Below are 20,156 nucleotides of genomic sequence, written 5' to 3' on the forward strand. Positions count from 1 at the left end.
GGCTTGTGGGAGGAAACCGGAGCACCCGGAGAAAACCCACGCAGACACAGGGAGAACTTGCAAACTCCACACAGGCAGTACCCAGAATTGAACTTGTGCCTTGTTGATGGTGGACAGGCTTTGGGGAGTCAGGAGGTGAGTTACTCGCCGCAGGAGTCCTAGCCTCTGACCTGCTCTTGTAGCCTGGTGTTTCTATGGCTACTCCAGTTCATTTTATAGTTTATTACTGTCTCCTGCAAACCTAACTTCACTGGTCAATATACGCATTGGGATTCCTACAGCTCCAACATTGGCCTTATTGGCAATCTTGTAAATAAGGCCCAAGCCATTTGTTTACCGAAATAGGGCACATCAAAGCTATCCCACGGGATAATGGCTACCCCGCTCATATCATTGCTCGCTGTGTCTTGCACATACTCACCATTGGGCCTAAGGCTGCCACTTTCGGACCTGAAAAGTGCCCAGTCTACCTCAAAGTACCCTAGAAGGGTAAGGTATCTGAAAGAGTCGAGCAACAGGTGAAGCTATCTACTTCACGCTGCTACTATGCAGCAGCAACATGAGTATTACTTACCACTAACTGGATGCTACCGTCAAATCCAAAAGATGGTCTGACTCCCAGAGAAATAAGTAATGTGGGATATTAATTTCAGAGCCGACACAATGCCTGGTATGTAGGCCATAGGTTAGATGTGATTCCACGGATTGGACAGCTCTTGCTGAACAATCCTGAGAGTGCTAATAATTACATTAACAACCAATTTAAGATTATCAGTCGGGCTCACAATGAGCTCACTTACGTTTGCTTGAACCGACAGATATTATATTCACACCCAGGGACCTGTCCTCTGCAGGCAAAAGGAGCATGTCCAGGCCTTGCACCTTTTTTGAATTAAACAATAGCGTGATCGGATAATAATTCCCTGGCACATCTCTATGGCAATGCCTTGACCAATCAGAGGTGACTTGCCAACCAATCAGTACCCCTTTTCTCATGCAGTATAAATTGTTGCAGCCTTTGAAATTTAGCATTCTTGTGTCTGTCCTGATGAGTGCATTATGTTGTGCCTAATACGCACTTGCTCTTAAAGAATCCACGGAAAATGATTGTTAAAGGTATGAAATCATCAAAGTAAATCATCACTACTTGCACAGCATACTTTCCATCACGGCACGAGGTGATCAGTCTTGGACTTGCAGCTGTTCTTCTGTTTTCTGAGCCCTTGGCTCAGGGGTATCTTCTCGAGTGTTCTTCCCCAGGGTTCTCATACCTTCCCTAGTTTTAGTCAGTGAGAGGAAAACCTGCTCATTAATTTCCTGTGATGTCTCGCAGAAAAACATATATATCAGATCCAGGGCTTGATTCCATTTGTTTCTCACTCTCTGTCTGTTTGCGTTTAGACTGAGTTCCAATCAACTGGGAGATGCAGGACTGAAACTACTGTCAGCGGCTCTGAGGAATCTGGACTGTAACATACAGGAATTGCGGTATGTACAAGACATTTTTAAAAAATTTGTTCCTGAGATGTAGGTGTCGCTGGCCAGTCCAGCATTTATTGTCCATCCCTAATTGCCCTTGAGAAGGTGGTGGTGAGCTGCCTTCTTGAACCGCTGCAGTCCATGTGAGATAGGGATACCCACAGTGCTATGAGGAAGTGAGTTCCATGATTTTGACCCAGCGACAGTGAAGGAACGGTGATATAGTTCCAAGTCAGGACGGTGTGTGGCTTGGAGGGGAACTTGCAGGTGCTGGTGTTCTCATGTATATGCTGCCCTTGTCCTTCCAGGTGGTAAAGGTCACCGGTTTGGAAGGTGTTGTCGAAGGAACCTTGGTGCATTGCTGCAGTGCATCTTGTAGATGGTACACACTGCTGCACTGTACCTCAGTGGTGGAGGAAGTGAATATTTGTGGGATGGAATGCCAATCAAGCGGGCTGCTTTGTCTTGAGATGGTGTTGAGCTTCTTGAGTTTTCTTGGAGCTGCACCCCTCCAGGCAAGTGGAGAATATTCCATCACAATCCTGATTTGTGCCTTGTAGATTGTGGACAGGTTTTGGGGAGTCAGGAGGTGAGTTACTCGCCTCAGGATTACTAGCCTCTGACGTGCTCTTGTAACCACGGTATTTATATGGCTACTCCAGTTTAGTTTCTGGTCAATGGTTGCTTCCAGGATGTTGACAGTGGGAGATTCAGCGATGGTAATGCCGTTGAATGTCAAGGGGAGATGGTTAGATTCTTTCTTGTTGGAGATGGTCATTGCCTGGCACTTGTCTGGCGCGAATGTTACTTGCCACTTATCAGCCCAAGCCTGGATATTGTCCAAGTCTTGCTGCATTTCTACACGGACTGGGTCAGTATCTGAGGAGTCACGAATGGTGCTGAACATTGTGCAATCATCAGCGAACATCCCCAGTTCTGACCTTATGATTGAAGGAAGGTCATTGATGAAGCAGCTGAAGATAGTTGAGCCTGGGACACGACCCTGAGGAACTCCTGCAGTGATGTCCTGGATCTGAGATTATTGTCCTCCAACAACCACAACCATCTTTGTTTGCGCTAGGTAAGACTCCAGCCAGCGGAGAGTTTTCCCCCTGATTCCCATTGATTCCAGTTTTGTTAGGGCTCTTTTATGCCACACTTGGTCACATGCTGCCTTGATGTCAAGGGCAGTCACTCTCACCTCACCTCTTGTGTTTAGCTGTTTCATCCATGTTTGAACCAATGCTGTAATGAGGTCAGGAGCTGTGTGAGATGGTGTTTATAATAACTGGATGTCTGACACTGTTCATTATTATTAGGCTCAGCAGTAGTGATATTCATAAACTCTTACTATAAGTATTATTACTCTAAGTAATCTTGTTATTAATTAGCACTGTACCTTATTATTGTCAGTAACAGTGTTGCTAGTGAACACCGGTGATTTATCCTTATTTTTTTCCCTCTGATCGGCAGGATGGAAAATAACGGTCTCGCAAGTTCTTCTGCCGAAGATCTCGCCTCTGCTCTCAGTACAAACCGGTCACTGACGGTTCTGAACCTAGGTAATAATAAACTGGGAGATTTAGGAGTGAAACTACTGTCTGCAGCTCTGAGGAGTCCAGACTGTAAAATACAGAGACTGGAGTAAGTATCAGAGTGTGAATGATTGTGTCCATAATAACTGAATGTCTGACTCTGTACATTATTATTTGTATCAATAATAGTATTCTTCATAAACACTGGGGATTTAATCTGATTCCTGTTATTTCTCTCTCTGATCTTCAGGCTGGCTCGTGTCGCTCTCACAAATTCTTGTGCCAAGGATCTTGCCTCCATTTTTACTGCAAACCGGTCACTGACGGTTCTGAACTTGAATCACAATAAATTGGGAGATTCAGGAATGAAACTACTGTCTGCGGCTCTGAGGAACCCGGACTGTAAAATACAAACACTGGAGTAAGTACCAAAATGTGTGAGATTGTGTTAATATCAACTGGATCTCTAACCCTGTACATTATTATTAGTACCACTAATAGTGCTATTAATAAACAGTTGAGATTTACTCAGATTCCTGTTATTTCTTTCTCTCTGATCCCCAGGTTAGATGCAGCTGGTCTCACAGATTCTTGTGCCGAGGATCTCGCCTCCACTCTCAGTGCAAACCAGTCACTGAAGGTTCTGAACCTGGGATCAAACTTCTTCACAGACCGATCTGTACCCGCTCTCTGCCAACTCATACGGACCTGCAGGAGTCTGGAGCAGATTTGGTGACTATTTATGTTAATGTTTACTGTAATAAGTAAAATATAAATGGGATTCAAACACTTTCATGGGTGGCATTTGTCTGTAATTATTATTGAAATGTTAGCCCCAATCTCCATTGTATTTTCACTGTTGTTCAAACTGTTTATTTCCTGTTTAATTTTTAATCTGTTTCAGGCTGGATGGAAATCAATTCAGTTTAAATGGAAAGAAACACCTGGAGTCGCTGCAGGAATCCAGAGCCAGACTGAGTGTGGAAATATGAATTTGTCAATTTATAAACTTTGCTGCTCTCATTATTTGACCATTTTTGGCCAATTTTCTGTCCTTCCCCTTTAATTGGCCGCGCTCCAGGTTTAAATCCTATTGGCTGTTTCACTGTTTCTAGTTCGAGCTGAGCGAGTGTCATCTCCCATTGTGACATCAGAGGTCCAGCAACAGGGTCACGTGACTCAGCCGCCCGGCCCCACAGCGCTGTTTCTGCAGGATATCCGGGACTGAATGTTCCTCAATGGGGCACTGGGGAAACGTACAGACAGGAAGGGTCCAGGGTGGGGCTCAGTCTGAGCTGCAGTGGGACACTGGTAATTGCACTCAATATCCCTGGGTTTGGGAACTACATTATCCTGGGTTCACGCTCAGTGCCCCTGCATGGGAAGTGAATTTGTGTGGGTTCAGGATGTACGTGATGTCTGTTCAGCTGGGAAGGATCCACTGACCAATAGGGACCAACACTCAGTGTCTAGGGCGACCCAGGGAGAGTATCCTTTTGCGAGAGGTCCCTGAGACAGGTGCACCGAGAATGGACCAGCACACTGGGAGAAATGAAGAAAGTGTCAGTTGGTTGTCTGCCATTCTGTGCAGTTGATTGTATGCATTTATAGTGTTTCAGGATCCTGAACCTTCTGTGTTTCTGGCAACAACATGAGAGCAGGTACTGGTGTTATCATGGAAATGTAAACACTTACTGAAGACTGAATTTTAAAATGATCCAAGAATGAAAACCATGAGATTGTGAAAAGACCTGCTGACTCCATGAAATAGCCTGAGAAAACTGAGGGGCTTTGTGTAATGATGTGCACTTGGAAATGTTTTCAATTTTGTTAAACTTCATCTCTGTATTGCTGCTTCCTGGATATCTAAGGAAATTGGTTTGTTATTGTGTGAGGTTCAATTAAATTATGCATTAGCTTATAAGTGCATCTCAGGGCTTCTTACCAAGTTAAAATTTGAGAATCATTTCAGAGAATTTTGTCCTGAAGGCCTCGAATCATTACCGTTATCAGATAAATCTGAGTGTGGATCAAAATCAGCTTTGGTCTGGTAAAATTCAGAGAGGCAGATCAATGACGGATCACTAAGAAAAGTGACAGGTAAACCAGGAAATTATGGACTGATTAGCCTAACATCTGTTATTGGGAAGAGTCTATAAATAGGGATAGGATGACTGAACAATTTGAACATTTTCAGCTGAGCAAAGAGAGCCATCATGGATTTGTAAAGGGTAGGTCATGCCTAACGAACCTGATTGAATTTTTTTTGAAGTGGTGACTAGAATAATGGGCAGCGGATTATCTATGGCTGTAATTTATATGGACTTGCAGAATGCATTTGATACAGTTCTTCATAAGAGACTGTTAGCTAAAGTTGAAGTTTATGGAATGGAAGCCAAATTACTGATCTGTTTAGGAACAATATTGAGCAACAGGAGACAGAAAGTAGGGACAATGGGCAGGTACTCCAATTGGCTGGAGGTGGCTAATCATGTGCCGCAAGGATCTGTATTTGGGCTTCCGCTATTCATTGTGTTTTATTAAGATGTAGATTATGGAGAGAAAGTCACAAAGCTGATGTTGTTGGTGACACAATGATAAGCAGCATTGTAAACAGTGTAGGTGGAAGCATAGACCTACAAAGAGATATTGATAGACGAAGTGAATGGGCAAAACTTTGCAAATGGGTTTCAGTGTAGGCACATGTGAGGTCACCCACTTCAGATCTAAAAAGGATACAACAGGATACTTTCTAAAGGAGGAAAAGCTAGAAACTGTGGAGGCAACTTGAGAGTTCGTGTACATAAGACTATTAAAGTACCATTATCAGGTACAAAAAATAATCAAAGGGATAATGAAATGCTGGCCTTTATATCTCGAGGACTAGAATACAAAGGGTAGAAGCCAGGACTCAGTTATGTAAAGCTCTTATTAGACCACACCTAGAGTACTGTGTTCAATTCTGGGCATTATATCTTAGGAAGGATACATTAGCCTTGGAGGGAGTGCAATAAAGGCCTGCTCAGGTCGGGAAAAAGAACCCGACCGATTCGCAACGGACCCGTCCCGTGTCCCTCCAATTTTGCCCCGAGCCTGGCCCGACCACCCCTTGAGTTACCTTCGGATTGGGAAGCTCCACAAAGCTGCAACGCATGCATGATGCTGTCAGTGTGACGTAATTCGCTCACTGCGCAGACTCAGTTTCGCCACGAGCTCCCAGCTCAGGTTAATTTTTAAAATTTCAATACTTACCAGCGGAGCACTTACCGTGTGTGTACGGCCCAAACCGACCCGGACTCGGCCTGATCCGACCCGAGCCCGAAAGCCGTACCCGGAAGAGGGGCCCGGGCAGACCCGAACCTGAGGCATGTCATTGGGTCCTGTCAGGTTCGGGTCGGGTAGCAGGCCTTCAGAGTGCAACGCAGATTTACCAGAATGATATGTGGACTCCATTTATTAAATTACGAGGAGAGACGACACAAACTAGCATTGTATTTCCTGGAATTTAGAAGGCTGAGGGGTGATTTGATCAAAGATTTCCAGATATTAAGGGGAACAGATACCGCAGATAGAGAGAAACTTTTTCCGCTGGTTGAGTCCAGGACTAGGATGAGCAGTCTAAAAATTAGAGCCAGACCTTTCAGGAGTGAAATTCAGAAACACTTGTACACACTTCTACAAAGATGGTAGAGGTTTGGAAGTTTGTACCACAAAAACCAATTGAAGCTAGACCAATTGTTAATTTTAAAATTGAGGTGGATAGATTTTTGTTAACCAAGGGGATTAAGGGATATGGGGCAAAGGCGGGTATATTGAGCGAGGTCACAGATCATTCAAGTTCTTACTGAATGGCAGAACAGGCTTGTGGGGCTAACTAGCCTATTCCTGTTCCTTTTTTCCCTCTTGACCTGTTCATCTCACTAGTCTGTCTACTCCTGTTGTCTCAACAGCAAAAAAAAAAATCAACCTTCAGTCACTTACACGTAGCCCTCTCAACTGACATTCCTGGAACCCATCCAAAAAAACAGTTGCTTTTGTTTCTGCCACTGAAATGAACTCTCCCCTATATAATTTATAATTACACTTTCAAGCTGCCAACTGTCCAGTGATTGGCTTGCCATTTGTCACAGTGTTTCTGCTGCTGTCGACGTACTTCCATTATGAAGGTCTGCATCCCGGTAAAATCCTTACTATCTCCTACTGACATTGTTCCTTCTGGTCTGGCCTCCATCTTTACTTAGGCGATTTAAAAGTGTACAGGCATAAATGTATCTGGTTAACAACTGGTTCAACCATCCATTGAAGGGCGACCTAGCTGTGTCATTGGTGTAGCCAATCTATTATTTTGTCAGTCGGTATGAGGTACTGTAGTGCTGACAGGGACCTGTTCCAAGAATGAGTTATCTCTCATTACAGATTGAATCTAAAACTATGATGGTAGTAATCACCCTGTAATGCTTTTTAATCCAGTCGCTACTAGAACAGGGCAGAGGCTGGGAATTCTATGGCAAGTGATGATCACTCCTGACTTTGTCTTGAGGGAGCTGATTTAGTTGTGGTTGGGCCCGTTGCTTTCTCAATTCCTTCATACCTCCCTCCAGCATCCCTGGATTCAGCAGCAGATTGTAAACTGTTGCAGAGTTTTAACCAGTATTGACTGGTGCAGTGCCGAGCAATCTGCGGAGACTTGTTCCTGGCAGCTCTGAGAGCATCTAGATTTTCGTTGCTGGGAACTTGCTTGTTGCTCAGGAAGGCTCTCCACTTCGAACCTAAACACTTCAAACTCTGTTCCTCCATTGACACTGCTCTTAGTTCCCACAAGAAATCCCCTTTGGATCAGAGTTGATATTTATCTGATTAACCTTCTGTGAAGCGCTTTTGGACATTTTATTACGTTAAAGGTGCTCTATAAATGCGAGATGTTGCTTTTGAACTTTTACTTTTATTCTTGATTAATGAGAATATTCTTCAAAACTCTTTTCACATATATTCATCTTGCACCAGTCGAAGAGTTTCATTTCTCGCAGCCCAATGTGAATGCACCCGGCCGTCCCTGTGAATCATTGTCCTACTCCTCCAACCGACAAAATAGACCCACAGTCCTATTCCACTGCTCCAGTTGGCGTATTCAAGTGTCCAGCCTGCTTTGGAAGCTAGATTTTTTTCTGAAAGATTTTGAACCCCAAGACACTCAGTTTAGAGCATTGAGGGAGACCCCAGAGGCAGGAGATGCGACAGAAGGTCCCTGATCTCACTGCCGACCAGAGATTTCATCACAAGATCCAACTCCTAGTGTTTTAACTGCAGAAACTTTTATTCAGACTATTCTGGCACCAGACCTGCCCTCCAATAGATCCTCATTGAATGATTAATGAAATATCAAAAAGTCACAAAGACAGCTGCTGCAGCCCAGCTTGTCCCCCAGCAGCCGAGTGCCGGACCGACATGGCCCTGTCCTGTGTTATAGTGCAAGGAGAAAAGTTGCAGCACCGGGTAGGGAGCATTATAACCTCATACACCATCACTCTTACAGCTTGGGAGGGAGATGAATATTTTTGATTTTATTTTCTTCATAAAGATCTGGCAATGTCTTAATCTGCCGCCAACGTCTTATTTTCCCTCCACCAGAAGAATAATTTTATTTTGCTGTGTGTTCATTCTGCAATCAAAGCTGATTTCTCTGAGCTCTCCCAGAATTCAGTCTATGTTCATTTTATAAAACACTGTTTGATGCGTAATCTCCGAAGTCGGACACATCGACATTCTCTGAGCCGTTTACTTCCCTCTCCACTGGAGCCAATAAACTTCAGTATCACCCAAAGATAAAACATGGCAGAGGTTAATCCTTTTGTTCCTAAAGTATCTTTGTTATCAAGAAAAGCTGAAAGGGTTGGGACTCTACACTTCAGAGAATGGTAGAATTGGGGTTGAGCTGATCCATGTTTACAAGATGATTGAAGAAATACATCATGTTCCAGTTGAGTATGTTCCAGTTAAATGGCTTTGGGAGGGTCCTGGCTCTAAATTTGAAATTGTACAAGGCCAGGCCTAGGATCAGTGTGAGGAGATGGTTCTTATCCCGGAGAATAGTGAACCTCCGGACCAGGCTTCTGTCTCAGACAGTAGATGGTGATTCACTGAAATCCTTCAGTCGAGAACTGCATTTGTTTCTGGTTGGGGAATATATCGCCTCTTACACAAGGATAGGGGAGAAGTATGGAACAGTGGCTAACATGTGGAGAGGGAGATCCACATGCACACTCCTGGCAGCATGTGGAAAGCAGGAGCCTCATGCTCACTGTGGGTAACACACGGAGAGTGGGAGCCACATGCTCACAGTGGGTAACAAACGAGAATGGGAGACACATGCTCACAGTGGGTAACACAATGAGAGTGGGAGACACATGCTCACAGTGTATAACAAACGGAGAGTGGGAGACACATGCTCACAGTGGGTAACAAACGGAGAGTGGGAGCCACATGCTCACCGCGGGTAACACAATGAGAGTGGGAGACACATGCTCACAGTGTATAACAAACGGAGAGTGGGAGACACATGCTCACAGTGGGTAACAAACGGAGAGTGGGAGCCACATGCTCACCGCGGGTAACACAATGAGAGTGGGAGACACATGCTTACCGTAAGTAACAAACGGAGAATGGGAGCCACATGCTCACCGCGGGTAACAAACGGAGAGTGGGAGCCGTGTGCTCACAGTGGGTAACAAACGGAGAGTGGGAGACACATGCTCACAGTGGGTCACACAATGAGAGTGGGAGACACATGTTCACAGTCGGTAACAAACGGAGAGTGGGAGACACATGTTCACAGTCGGTAACAAACGGAGAGTGGGAGACACATGCTCACCGTGGATAACACACGGAGAGTGGGAGACGCATGCTCACAGTGGGTCACACAATGAGAGTGGGAGACACATGCTCACAATGGATAACACACGGAGAGTGGGAGACACATGCTCACCGTGGATAACACACGGAGAATGGGAGACACATGCTCACCGTGGATAACACACGGAGAGTGGGAGACTCATGCTCAACGTGGATAACACACGGAGAGTGGGAGACACATGCTCACAGTGGATAACACACGGAGAGTGGGAGACACATGCTCACAGTGGGTAACAAACGGAGAGTGGGAGACACATGCTCACAGTGGGTAACACAATGAGAGTGGGAGACACATGCTCACCGTGGGTATCATACGGAGAGTGGGAGACACGTGCTCACAGTGGGTAACAAACGGAGAGTGGGAGACACATGCTCACAGTGGGTAACAAACGGAGAGTGGGAGACACATGCTCACAGTAGATAACACACGGAGAGTGGGAGACACATGCTCACAGTGGGTAACAAACGGAGAGTGGGAGACACATGCTCACAGTGGGTAACAAACGGAGAGTGGGAGACACATGCTCACAGTGGGTAACAAATGGAGAGTGGGAGACACATGCTCACCGTGGATAACACACGGAGAGTGGGAGACACATGCTCACAGTGGATAACACACGGAGAGTGGGAGACACATGCTCACAGTGGGTAACAAACGGAGAGTGGGAGACACATGCTCACAGTTGGTAACACAATGAGAGTGGGAGACACATGCTCACAGTGGGTAACACACGGAGAGTGGGAGACACATGCTCACAGTGGTTAACAAACGGAGAGTGGGAGACACATGCTCACAGTGGGTAACACAATGAGAGTGGGAGACACATGCTTACAGTGGGTAACACAATGAGAGTGGGAGACACATGCTCACCGTGGGTAACAAACGGAGAGTGGGAGACACGTGCTCACAGTGGGTAACAAACGGAGAGTGGGAGACACATGCTCACAGTGGATAACACACGGAGAGTGGGAGACACATGCTCACAGTGGATAACACACGGAGAGTGGGAGACACATGCTCACAGTGGGTAACAAACGGAGAGTGGGAGACACATGCTCACAGTGGGTAACACAATGAGAGTGGGAGACACATGCTCACAGTGGGTAACACAATGAGAGTGGGAGACACATGCTCACAGTGGGTAACAAACGGAGAGTGGGAGACACATGCTCACAGTGGGTAACAAACGGAGAGTGGGAGACACATGCTCACAGTGGGTAACAAATGGAGAGTGGGAGACACATGCTCACCGTGGGTAACAAACGGAGAGTGGGAGACACATGCTCACAGTGGGTAACAAACGGAGAGTGGGAGACACATGCTCACCGTGGGTAACAAACGGAGAGTGGGAGACACATGCTCACAGTGGGTAACACAATGAGAGTGGGAGACACATGCTCACAGTGGGTAACAAACGGAGAGTGGGAGACACATGCTCACAGTGGGTAACAAACGGAGAGTGGGAGACACATGCTCACAGTGGGTAACACAATGAGAGTGGGAGACACATGCTCACAGTGGGTAACACACGGAGAGTGGGAGACACATGCTCACAGTGGGTAACAAACGGAGAGTGGGAAACACATGCTCACCGTGGGTAACAAACGGAGAGTGGGAGACACATGCTCACAGTGGGTAACACAATGAGAGTGGGAGACACATGCTCACAGTGGGTAACACACGGAGAGTGGGAGACACATGCTCACAGTGGGTAACAAACGGAGAGTGGGAGACACATGCTCACCGTGGGTAACAAACGTAGAGTGGGAGACACATGCTCACAGTGGGTAACAAATGGAGAGTGGCAGACACATGCTCACAGTGGGTAACACACGGAGAGTGGGAGACACATGCTCACAGTGGGTAACAAACGGACAGTGGGAGACACATGCTCACAGTGGGTAACACAATGAGAGTGGGAGACACATGCTTACAGTGGGTAACACAATGAGAGTGGGAGACACGTGCTCACCGTGGGTAACAAACGGAGAGTGGGAGACACATGCTCACCGCGGGTAACACAATGAGAGTGGGAGACACATGCTCACAGTGGGTAACACAATGAGAGTGGGAGACACATGCTCACAGTGGATAACACACGGAGAGTGGGAGACACATGCTCACAGTAGGTAACAAACGGAGAGTGGGAGACACATGCTCACAGTGGGTAACAAATGGAGAGTGGGAGACACATGCTCACCGCGGGTAACACAATGAGAGTGGGAGACACATGCTCACAGTGGGTAACACAATGAGATTGGGAGACACATGCTCACAGTGGATAACACACGGAGAGTGGGAGACACATGCTCACAGTGGGTAACAAACGGAGAGTGGGAGACACATGCTCACAGTGGGTAACAAATGGAGAGTGGGAGACACATGCTCACCGTGGATAACACACGGAGAGTGGGAGACACATGCTCACAGTGGATAACACACGGAGAGTGGGAGACACATGCTCACAGTGGGTAACAAACGGAGGGTGGGAGACATGCTCACAGTGGGTAACAAACGGAGAGTGGGAGACACATGCTCACAGTGGGTAACACAATGAGAGTGGGAGACACATGCTCACAGTGGGTAACACACGGAGAGTGGGAGACACATGCTCACAGTGGGTAACAAACGGAGAGTGGGAGACACATGCTCACAGTGGGTAACACAATGAGAGTGGGAGACACATGCTTACAGTGGGTAACACAATGAGAGTGGGAGACACATGCTCACCGTGGGTAACAAACGGAGAGTGGGCGACACGTGCTCACAGTGGGTAACAAACGGAGAGTGGGAGACACATGCTCACAGTGGATAACACACGGAGAGTGGGAGACACATGCTCACAGTGGGTAACAAACGGAGAGTGGGAGACACATGCTCACAGTGGGTAACACAATGAGAGTGGGAGACACATGCTCACAGTGGGTAACACAATGAGAGTGGAAGACACATGCTCACAGTGGGTAACAAACGGAGAGTGGGAGACACATGCTCACAGTGGGTAACAAATGGAGAGTGGGAGACACATGCTCACCGTGGGTAACAAACGGAGAGTGGGAGACACATGCTCACAGTGGGTAACAAACGGAGAGTGGGAGACACATGCTCACCGTGGGTAACAAACGGAGAGTGGGAGACACATGCTCACAGTGGGTAACACAATGAGAGTGGGAGACACATGCTCACCGCGGGTAACACAATGAGAGTGGGAGACACATGCTCACAGTGTATAACAAACGGAGAGTGGGAGACACATGCTCACAGTGGGTAACAAACGGAGAGTGGGAGACACATGCTCACAGTGGGTAACAAACGGAGAGTGGGAGACACATGCTCACAGTGGGTAACACAATGAGAGTGGGAGACACATGCTCACAGTGCGATATTATTGCCACGCAGGAGGAGAGGTTCCGGGCTCCATAACAGTACTTACCCCATTGTCGAATGTCACTTGAGGGGAAGTTGGGCTAAAATTGTCAAACCATGCCTTCCCCAACAAAAGGGATTTATTTTTATTTAAATGATAGTTTCCCTTTCCTTCACTGGGATCAGTCAGTAATCAAACCTGAAGTGGTTGGAAGTTTCTTTTTGGTCTTCGCCCCTCACAAAGATGGTGGTCACTGAGGGGCAACGAGACTGGACACAGGTGTCATTGTTAACGAGGAGTATCCTGGTGGGGGGACAAGAGTGAGCTCAGGTAACCATCTCCTCCAGCGGCACCAGCAGGAACTTTTGGCCATCCAGATGACTTTTTTTTTACATTAGATTGAAACAAAATATATTACTTTTGTTTCAGGCAATCTGTTCCTTATTTTACCTTATTCGAGTGGCCCAGTCTTCATCTGTGAAAATAGCCATTTAACAGGCTACTCTGCCATGGAAAGCTGCACAAATTGTTCAGATCCTGGAAGTCTTTCAATAGCAGCAACTGTGGGAACCCAACAGCAACTGGTTCAAGAAAGAAGGGCCAATGCCACCTTCTCAACAGGCAACTAAAGATGGATAGTTGACGCCGGCATTGCCAGCAGCACCCATTTCCCGCCAATCATGGAAGCAGTGACCAAATGTTGGAAATAGACGAAAAATATTTATTTATGGTCTTACACAGACCCTGGTGAGTGGTGGGAATTATCCTGCAGTATGTATTCCGGTTTGTGAATATGAATGTCTGGTTTATGAATGGGTTAATTCTGGCCCACTGTTCTTTGTGGTCTGTGCCACGCACCCTCCCCCCCACCACCACCCCCCCGCACTTTCCCCAGAACCCCCCACCCCCACTCCACTCCCCCACTCCACTCCCCCACTCCCCGCCAGTGTATTTCAGCTCATCTAACTGTCTGTCACAGCTTGCCCACTGCCCGCTGCTCTTTGGCATATGTGACCTAGCCCGCCACCCCACCAGTGTATTGAAATAAATGTGTTTGTGCAGCAACTTAAAGTCAGCAGCAAAAACCCGACTTGTCTAAATATAGATTCAGAATCGTTGTAATCCTTGTGATCTGTTCCAGTAATGATAGAATATAAGAAATCTATAACAAAAGCCAGCCAACGAAGTATGAAGCTGCCAGATATGGAGAAAAGTGAAATCACAGACTTCCTTCTGCTCCCTGTTTCTGGGTCACTGTGATTTTCTCTTTTGCTCTGACCCCTCAGTCCTTTACGGACTCGACTGGCCACTAAAATATTTCTGACTGTCCGAGCGTTGAACAACAGAATTAAAGCAAAAGGGAGCAATGGGGTTAAACACTTATCAAACAAGTCAAACCCCACCCATCCGGGCTCAGAAAAATAGTTTGTCTTTATAGTACAGTCCCACGGAACATTGTCGATTACCTTTACAGGTTCTTATATAAAGTAGAGGGGGACTTTTTTTTAAACAGAGCAGAATACACGTCATTGATGGAACAACAGCTGCAGTTTTCTCAGAGCAATATTTTGTTTTTAGCTTCTGTCAACAAATAGCAACAAATCGATCAAAGGTGAAAGTGACAGTGAACCAGACAGAACAGTCTGCGGCTGCACGAATCAGGACAATGATAACACTACACATTGGGGTGGATACCCAGGAAATATCCCAGGAAATAATAAAAGTAACAGATTCTGAACAGTACGATCACAGCGATAATGGACAGAAGGTCTGCCGTTGCCATGGCCACCAGATAGCGAGTGGTGCAGATGGAGACACCACACTTTCCCCGAGATAGGATCACAATCGCCAGTTAATTAACTGTGAGAGAGAAGGGAAAATACACTGGAAATTACTGATCAAACATTCTCTGTGTCTCAGTGAGGGCAGGATTTTACCCAGTCTATATGCAGATTGAAGTCACCCATGATTGCTGTATCACCCATGCCACATGCTTTTATAACCTCCTGATTAATACCATGCATCACACCACTATTGTTTTGTGGCCTATAAAAAAAAACTCCTACCAATATTTGCTGCCACTTGCTGTTTCTTAGCTCGACCCAAACAGATTCCACATTTTGTTCGGCCAATCTGAGATCCTTCCTTACTGATGTACTGATCCAATCCCTTATGACCAGCGCAACACTACCTCCTTTTCCTTTTGCCTGTCCTTCCTAAATGTCAAATATCCTTTCAGATTCAGTTCCCAGTCTTGGTCACCCTGTACCACGTTTCCATTATAGCAATTAGATCATACCCATTTACCTCTATTTGGGCCTTTAAATCATCTACCTTGTTGTAAATGTTGCGTGCATTCAGGTAGAATGCCCTTAACCTCATCTTCTTGACCTTATCCATTCTAAGCCTAGTTGATGCCCCCCTTTGTTTCGCCTACCTTCTGATGTAACTTGCTACTTTTCTACCTCCTGTTACCAGATTTATTTCCTTCCAATTTGAGCTACCCCTCAGGTTCCCATCCCCCTGACAAGGTAGTTTAAACGCTCCCCAACAGCACTAGCAAATCTCCCTGCGAGGATATTAGTAACGGTCTTGTTAAGGTGTAGCCCGTCCATCTTGTACAGGTCCCATCTGCCCCAGAACCGGTCCCAATGCCCCAGAAATCTGATACTCTCTCTCCTACACCAATTCTCCCGCCGCGTGTTCAATCAGTCAATTCTTTTATTCCTATGCTCAGTTGCACGTGGCACTGGGAGTAATCCTGAGATTACTGTTTTGGATGCTTCTTAATTTCCTTCCTGACTCCCTATAATCTGCTTTCAGGACCTCATACCTCTTTCTTCCTATGTCATTGTTACCAATGTGGACCACAACCTCTGACCGTTCACCCTCAGGATGCCCTGCAGCCGCTCCATATCATCCTTGACCAGCACCAGGGAGGCAACACAGCATCCTGGAGTCATGTTTGCTGCTGCAGAAACGCCTGTCTGATCCCCTGACTATCGAGTACCCTATCACTATTGTTCTTCCACTCTTCTTCTACCCCTCCTGTACATCTGAGCCACCCGTGGCGCCACGGACATTGTTCAGGCTCCACTCCTCGAGGAACCATCACTCTCGCCAGTGTCCAAGATGGAAAACCAATTAGGAAGCAAGATAGACTCAGTTTAATGGAGTAAGGCCAGGGGAAGTGGAGGCAACCGGTCCCAGAAGGCGGATTGGAAATTAAAATATTTTTTGAGGCCGTAAGTCTCGGATTTAATCTGCTTTACATGTTTAACACTGGCCAGCCAGTGTTCTCAATTATACCCACGCCACATACAAAGAAACCGGGGCTTGGTGATCGGAACCATTTCCCCATCCAGGATCGGAATGCTCCTCTGGGATTGGACCTCCTCAGCCTTCGATTGCACCCCATGACCATGCCCAGGTTTGAGATCGGGCATTCCCTGTCCCTGTTCCCATCACCTCCCTGTCACCATACTGCAGCACAGGAGACCCTTCCATGAGGTTGGGGAGCGACAGCCCAGTGATTGAAGATGGCACCATACTTTCCTTTTCTGGAGTTGAGGATTGTACACCCACTGATATCAGGCAGCCCCCATATCCAGGGTCAGCATTTGGATACCCTACCCCCGCGCCCCCCTCACCCCCCCCCCCCCCCCCCCCCCAACCTCCCACACCCCTCCCCCGGTCCTGAAGCCTTCTCCAGAGTCATCCCTTCCCGACTGGAGGTAAAGCCTGTCTATTAGGCTGATTTCAGGGTGGGGAACCGGTCAAGGATAAAAGAGGCAGTCTATGGAGTTAAAGCTCTGAAACTCCACTCTCCACATATGTCATTCACCCCTGTTAATATCCAGGCCTAAGTATTGAAGTAAAAACAAAATACTGTAGCTGCTGTATATCTGATAAAAATAGGAGAATGTTGACAACACTCAGTAGGTCAGGCAGTATCTGTGGAGAGAGAAACAGAACGTTTCAGCCTGATAGGCTGGCATCAGAACTGGAAGATATTGATAGATTTAAAACGATGATAAACAATGATGCACTATCCCAAAGTTCCCTATCATTCCATTTGTAACAACGATCTATCGATCTCTCTCTTGAGCATACTCAACCCAGCTCTCTAGGTCAGAGTATTCCAAAGATTCACTAGTGTCTTAATGAAGAAATTTCTCTTCATCTCAGTCCTAAAAGGACGACGCTTTATTCTGCACCTGTCCCCCATATCCGAGATTGTCCAGCGAGGGGAAGCATTTTCTCAGCATCTACCCTGTCAAACTCTTTCAGAATTGTATTGGTTTCAATTAGATAACCTCTTATTCTTATACTCTACATAGAGTATAGGCCTAGCCTACTCAGTCTCTCTTCATAACCTTAATTGTATGAATATTGTTTATAATTTTTGTAGGTGGTGGGCATTAACTGGGGATTCACGTGAGTGCCCTATAAATGTAGAAAGACTGGATTTAGGAGGTGCATGTTTTTCATGTGCAACACTGTAAATAAATCTAGAAGTGTGCAAAGATTTTCTCAGGTTCTATCCTTCATCAATTATCCTTCTAGATTAGAACACATTGTGAACCATCCCCTTATCGCAGGAACCCATCTCTTGAACCTTAGTTTCACTCTTTGTAAGGAGACCAAAATTGCACACTGTACTCCAGATGTGGCTTCAACAGAGCCCTGTGTAATTGTAGTAAAACTTGTTTACTCTTATACTCCAATTCCTTTGTAACAAAAGCTAACTTTGCATTACTATTCAATTGTTGTACCTGCATGTTAACTTTCTGTGATTCACGTACAAGGACACTCAGGTCCCTCAGACTGAAAATATTTCCCAGTCCCTCTCCCTTCATAAATATTTCTGTTTTTTAAAAATTATTTTTCCAAAGAAGTTGATAACTTCTCACTTTGCCACATGGAATTCCAACTGCCATATTCTTGTCCACTCACCCAATCTGTCTATATGTAAATCTGAGTTCTTTTTGCCTTCAGTCTGGTTCAGTAAATATACCGAGTCGGATGTGTAGGTAAAATCAATTACTTTATTTAGCCAGCTGACTTACTCTGACACGACAGCACTGACTCCAACAGAGTCTGTCAGATCCACCAGAGTAAGTGACCGTTTGTGATACAGGTACTACTGTTTATACATTAAGATTCATGCTACACCTCCTTGTTTAACCAATCAGTGCAGCACAATTCAACTTCACCCACGTGGCGACATGCAGTACATCTGTTACTGAGGTTAACAATAGACTCCATTCTCCATACATACTTGTTACTAACATAATATTGTTTTGCACCAGCAAGATAAAAGAAAGCAGACAAGCAAGATAATTAGCAAGAGCATAGGAATCATCAATAAACATTCTGGTCTCACTCCCTACATTGATCATGAGTTCTGTCTCGACTTTGTGACAATTAATTGCGCTGCATCCTGCTATCTCTATGAGGTTTGCATTCCTGAGTGTTTCGTGCAGTCTGCAGCTACATCAAGCAGTGGCAGTACACGAAGATAAGAGGGGCCCAGCATTCCTTATCACTCACACAGGGATGGACATCATTTGATTCACAGGAGTCCATTTGTTCCAAACCACAGGGAGTCACACAATCAGGCCATAAAAGAACAGATGTCCTTACATTTACCGGTGTCGGCTATTCTTTGCGATCTCACACTCTCAGACTTTACTTTTAACTATTTCATTGTGGTTTCTGCCACTTAATATCATACTATCAAAGCTCAGCAAAGCTACTATTCGTAACTTGGCTATATTTCCCATCAAGCATAGTGCCATGCCGTTCTGCTCATTTCTACATCCCCCCCATTTATCATTCTATGATAACCTTCTCTCTACTGATCAACTTGTATATGAACGTATATATATTCACTAGGATTATATGGGTCTATCTACTCAAATAACACTTAAATAATATATTATAGAAGCAAAAGCTCAGCAACTTGCTGAATCAGAAGGGTAGGCTGAGCCACCCTCGGACAAGGGGGCGTGTGTTAGCCTGATCAGTATGTTTCTCATACTGACTGTTCCCTAGGATTGTCTCATGTCTGGTTGATAAGAAGAGTGCTGTTGAAGCACAATTTCTCTCTCTCTCTCTCTTGCTGTACCAGCTGCAAGGCCAAGTTGCCTCTGCCGCCCTGAAGTTATGAAATCATTTCTAATAAGCTGTCCCTCCCTACATCACCGAAGCTGGCCTGTTAGCAATACATGATTGATTAATTGTTTTATATTAAATGTTCCCATATAATACTGTTCTTAAAAATTCTAAAATCTAAATTCTGTTCTCAGTCCCTAAACTGCACAGTGGTGCAGTGGTTAGCACCACAGCCTCACAGCTCCGGCGACCCAGGTTCAATTCTGGGTACTGCCTGTGTGGAGTTTGCAAGTTCTCCCTGTGTCTGCGTGGGTTTCCTCTGGGTGCTCCGGTTTCCTCCCACATGCCAAAGACTTGCAGGGTGATAGGTTAATTGGCCATTATAAATTGCCCCTAGTATAGGTAGGTGGTAGGGAAATATAGGGACAGGTGGGGATGTGGTAGGAACATGGAATTAGTGTAGGATTAGTATAAATGGGTGGTTGATGGTCGGCACAGACTCGGTGGGCCGAAGGACCTGTTTCAGTGCTGTATCTCTGAACTAAAACTAAACTAAAATTCTGTTCTCACAGTCCCCCCTCTTTGATTCTTCAAAACATTTTTAAAAATCATTCCCTTGATCCCACCTAATTGCTTTTAATGGTCTCCATTTGTCTAAAAACAGCCTTCAACACCCAGAGGGGTCACACTCAATACGTTGCCTGCTTGTGCCACAAGAGGGGCCTGAGGAAACTCTGTAAAGGCATAA

At 45.8% G+C, this 20,156-nt stretch overlaps 1 protein-coding gene across 2 annotated transcripts in view; it reads left to right on the plus strand.

Annotated features, from left to right (window-relative positions):
- LOC137385169 (NACHT, LRR and PYD domains-containing protein 3-like) overlaps window positions 1–20,156 on the plus strand; it is a 103,889-nt gene that overhangs the window by 64,877 nt on the left and 18,856 nt on the right. The window contains exons 11-15 of one of the 2 annotated variants that reach the window (XM_068060137.1): window positions 1,402–1,488; window positions 2,953–3,123; window positions 3,265–3,435; window positions 3,579–3,746; window positions 3,919–4,938. In XM_068060137.1, coding sequence (XP_067916238.1) covers window positions 1,402–1,488; window positions 2,953–3,123; window positions 3,265–3,435; window positions 3,579–3,746; window positions 3,919–4,006 — 685 coding nt within the window. In that variant the 3' untranslated portion in view covers window positions 4,007–4,938. Of the gene's footprint in view, window positions 1–1,401; window positions 1,489–2,952; window positions 3,124–3,264; window positions 3,436–3,578; window positions 3,747–3,918; window positions 4,939–20,156 lie in introns of those variants that run through there. The other variant, XM_068060138.1, reaches the window with a different exon arrangement.

This window comes from Heterodontus francisci, chromosome 28, assembly GCF_036365525.1.
Source record: "Heterodontus francisci isolate sHetFra1 chromosome 28, sHetFra1.hap1, whole genome shotgun sequence".
In the NCBI taxonomy this organism is placed as follows: Eukaryota; Metazoa; Chordata; class Chondrichthyes; order Heterodontiformes; family Heterodontidae; genus Heterodontus; species Heterodontus francisci.